This window comes from Gloeophyllum trabeum (assembly GCF_000344685.1).
Source record: "Gloeophyllum trabeum ATCC 11539 unplaced genomic scaffold GLOTRscaffold_00005, whole genome shotgun sequence".
NCBI lineage: Eukaryota > Fungi > Basidiomycota > Agaricomycetes > Gloeophyllales > Gloeophyllaceae > Gloeophyllum > Gloeophyllum trabeum.
Genome location: NW_006920414.1, coordinates 170,021 through 174,057, shown reverse-complemented (window position 1 = coordinate 174,057; position 4,037 = coordinate 170,021). Strand labels below are relative to the sequence as shown.

At 54.4% G+C, this 4,037-nt stretch overlaps 1 protein-coding gene across 1 annotated transcript; it reads left to right on the top strand.

Annotated features, from left to right (window-relative positions):
* Positions 1-838: 838 nt before the first annotated feature.
* GLOTRDRAFT_128069 (uncharacterized protein) lies at positions 839-2,520 on the top strand (the record flags this gene model as incomplete). The annotated part of the gene is made up of 4 exons (XM_007866696.1): positions 839-1,484; positions 1,578-1,986; positions 2,040-2,280; positions 2,341-2,520. 4 exons carry the CDS (start codon positions 839-841, stop codon positions 2,518-2,520), a joined length of 1,476 nt encoding a protein of 491 aa, XP_007864887.1.
* Positions 2,521-4,037: the final 1,517 nt, after the last annotated feature.

The following is a 4,037-nucleotide window of genomic DNA, read 5'->3' as shown; positions in this document are numbered from 1 at the left end:
CCCGTCTCCTCGGTCATCGGGACGACACGAAGTCCATCCACCGCGAGGTCCTTGTCGGCGGAAGAATCGCTGGTGGTTTGGCCAACGCTGAACATGTCACGAAACAAGGGCGAAGCGATGGTAAGGATGCTCTTGCGAGCGCGGAAGTCGCGTCCATCTTTAGAACGCAAGATGACGTCGGCGGACGTGTCCTCTTGGAAGAGCGGTTCTGTGGAACACACATCGATTGTCAGATGGCTAATACACTTCTTGTGTAAAAGGTTGCGTACAAGTCGGATTCCAGGCACCCCCTGCAGGCTCTTGGGTTGGATCTCTGTTGTCGGACATCTCTTATGGTGAGAGGGTCTTTGGGCTCGTCGTGGAGCGAGGAAAGCAGTGATTCATTACGAGGTCAAGTAGGTTTGATGCACAAAGGCAATGCGTACAACACGTGTAGAAGACATTATATTAGTATAGCTGAGCAAACTCCTTTTATACACATGGACCCACAATGCAGATTCTAAAAATACCTGATGTAATTGCACACCGGATTTTCTGATGCAAATAATCCTGTGCAAGATCCGTATAATGCACGTACTGTCGGGCGCGATTCTAGTCCCATGTACCGTTCGTCCTAAACTTCAGCACACAAGGCAGCATATGGATAATTGCCTATCTCTTTCGTAGTGGCGAACCCTTCGAACAGCTTGTTCGGATCCTCATAGCAGCATGTGCTGATTTATACGAGAAGTATTCTGCGGACCAGAGTATATATGTATCAGCTGGACAAAGGACATGGAGCGTTCGAGTGAAGGACCTCATCCCTCCCAACGCATATCTCCTGCCGACGACCGCCACAATGCCGTCGAACACCTCCAAGCCTCTGATCCCCGCCGAGGTCCTGAGAAAGCTCAGGACGGATCCGCTGCTCGACGTTGACAACACCGTCATCACCAGTGCAGAATGGCACGCTGTCCGCCTCGCGCTCGTCGCGAACAAGCCTGGCGACATGTCCACCGAGACGATCGTTGTACTCCAAGGGACTTCGCCGTTTCAGACGCCATTCAGAGCGGAGGACGGCAAGAAGTGGCTGCACTACGCGGCTGAGAGGGGAGACCCGTGCTGCGCGCTCGAGTTTATCCACCTGGGCGCGACCATCGATGCAAAGGACAGTCGCGGGTACACGCCGCTTCGGCTGGGGATGAACATCATGCTGGCAGGCTCGGAGGTCCTCGAAGGGAGGCGCTGCGGAGTGCAGTGGCTCGCCCCGACCCCGGACGAGGACCCGCGGTACGCAGAAACAATGGTGCACAGAGTGAAATGGGTCTGCCGGCTGCTGATCGAGCAGCATGCGGATGTCAATCATACCCTCGCGTCCGACACTCGTAGTATTCTCGATTGCGCATGCATTGCACGGGACTGGGAACTGATAGAGCTCTTGCTCAGGCACGGTGCCGAGCCGTGGAAACAGACCGCAGACGGTCGGAGGATCGGCCGACTGGGAGGTGACAGAGAGGAGGAAGAGCGATTCTTGAGGCTGGTGGAGGATATAGGAACTCAGAGCACCTGACCACCCAGGGTGTGTCCCTGCTGGTCAGGCAAAACCCTCGTCGAATGTCATGCAGCGGGATCGAAGCCGTATCCGCCCGAGTACCTCTGTCGTTGCGGCACAGGCAAGACGTACGGCAAGTGCTGCTCCAAGCGCGGAGTGGTTTTCGACGAATACTGGGACGAGAAGAGCCAGTGGATCGGCGGCTCGGAGACGAGAAAGATATTCTTGCACACAGACGGCTCCATGGACTTAGACGACATCGCACTACTGCAAGAGAACTTGCGGCTCATATCCACCAGAGAGAATTCCGTGGACCTTGGGATAGTAAACGCGCAGGACACAAGATGTGTGATCCGAAGGTATCTAGAGATAATGAGAAAACATCTCAGGGAGATAGAGGCAGTAGTTGACCCCACGTTCTATTATGCCATGACCAACACGGACTTTATCCCCATGTGAGTATCAGTACTCACCTGTTCGTCTGAGCACTAACGCCTCTCTCTGGTAGCCCCCAGGGACGGAGCGCCTCCAACACCCAGCAAGCGACAGAGAAAGCCAAAGATTGGAACGGTCTCATCGATCGATACATAGAGCTGGGGACCGACCCGCGGCCCAGCCTTGAGATCGAGCAAGCCGCGAAAATCAACAACTATTGCGGGGCCCTCCATCGCAAGTGCGAGGGCGTCGCCTGCGGCAAACTCGAACGACGCGACCTGGAGAAGCTCAACCTATGTTCCAAGTGCAAGACGGTGCGTAACAGACAGGTTGGACCGATTGTTGTCATGGATCTGACCCATTCCGTGGAATAGGCTGTGTACTGCGGCCGGGAGTGTCAGGCCAGTGCGTGGAAGAGACACAAATATGCGTGCCAGGCTGGGGCTTCCGTGCAGCAGATGCTGGCGTCGCAGGTGGCGGTACAGAAGTACATGATCCCGGCTATGCAGCAGGCGGCGCAGGAGCATGTGTACGGAGAAACGACTTCCACGTAGGCCGGAAGAATATGATTTCTTGACAGCAACCAATAGGTGCCACTGAATGCGGCGTATGGGAGCGATCCAGTGCGCTCACTCTATTACTCGCTAGAGGTATGGCGTACGTACCATTAGTTACTTTTCACGGTCAAAACGGAGCTCGTAGATGAGTCTTCACGCCGCCCTAGGCAAACCACTAAGCCGGTCAGAGACATCGATGCCCTACACCATCTCTTCGCGTTCGGTTTTACCTGAACCTCGACGACGCTGCCAACAGAACCATGATCCAAGAATGCAGTAATACACCTTGTAGCTTGAAGCCAAAGTACAGTGAGCCGTGGCCGTCTACGCTCCAATGACCGCTCATCGGGGCAAATTGTGAGTCGACTACCGGCGTATTGAGAAGGACACGTAGAACCTAATCGATAATCACCGGCGTCTATCACAGCACAGGTCGAGTGGACTGGACAGCACGCACCGCCTTCATCAGACATGAAGAGAAAACGACACCACTGTTCGACATTCGCGGTCTGCACCTGGTCCCCTTGTCCCAAAACTAGTTCAGGATTACATCTGCAGCGACGTCCTTGATGGGAAAGGTCTCCGGGGATCCGGGTTCCCTACATGATTGCAGTATTTAGGAACTTACCCTGATTATGTTTGCAGTACTTCTGTGGGTCCACGTCACAGAACATGCTTTCCCTGGATGATTGCATAGCATCCAAGTATGGTAAGTGAGCCTTCCCTGGTGTCATAGATATCGATACTGCGAAGAGTTGTCCAGTGTTGCTGTGTCTGGTTTTTCCACGCACAGATAACGGCGTGCATAGTACCATTGGCCGGGCACTATTAAGACATGAGGAGCACACGCCGCAAGATATAGTCCCCGAGCCAGTGCAATATGAAACCTTCGGAAAGCCAGCAGTTGGGTACTCGGCCTTCAGCAAGGCATACTCGTGTAGTATGCTGTGCAAGATAACGGCGAAGAGCAAGGAGCTTCGTTGAATTAAGGAAAAGGCGCAGACTTGCCAGAACACTCTAAAAGGCGTAGAGCTCCTGGGACCTTGACACCCAGGTCACCAATTCTCCTGTGACGTTCCGCTTCAGCGCTCAATTCTAAACAGCGCCTATGTCTGAGCTGCTTCCGCTGACGAGCCCCACGTCGCCACTTGGCATAGGCAATGGACATTGGGTCGTTGCCCCATCTGCGGCCAAGCAGGCTTGGCAACGTCAGAAGGAGCTGTACGGTGACTCGAACCCAACAATTGACGCCATAATGGAGATGACGGGGCTTGAGGATGTCAAAAGCCAGGTCCTCAAGATAAAGGACACCCGAGTGACACCAAAAGCGAGAGCCCTTAGACTTGGGACTACGCCCTAAGACGCGAGACCAAGGGGTCTCGAAAACCTTATTTTGCCACCCCACCTGAACGCCCCCCCTGCGTACCCCACATCGCCCCCTCTGACTTCAACGCTCGAGCACCGGTCCAGTACGTGTCACCGCCTACACTAGTATAATAAGACCCGCCCCCTCT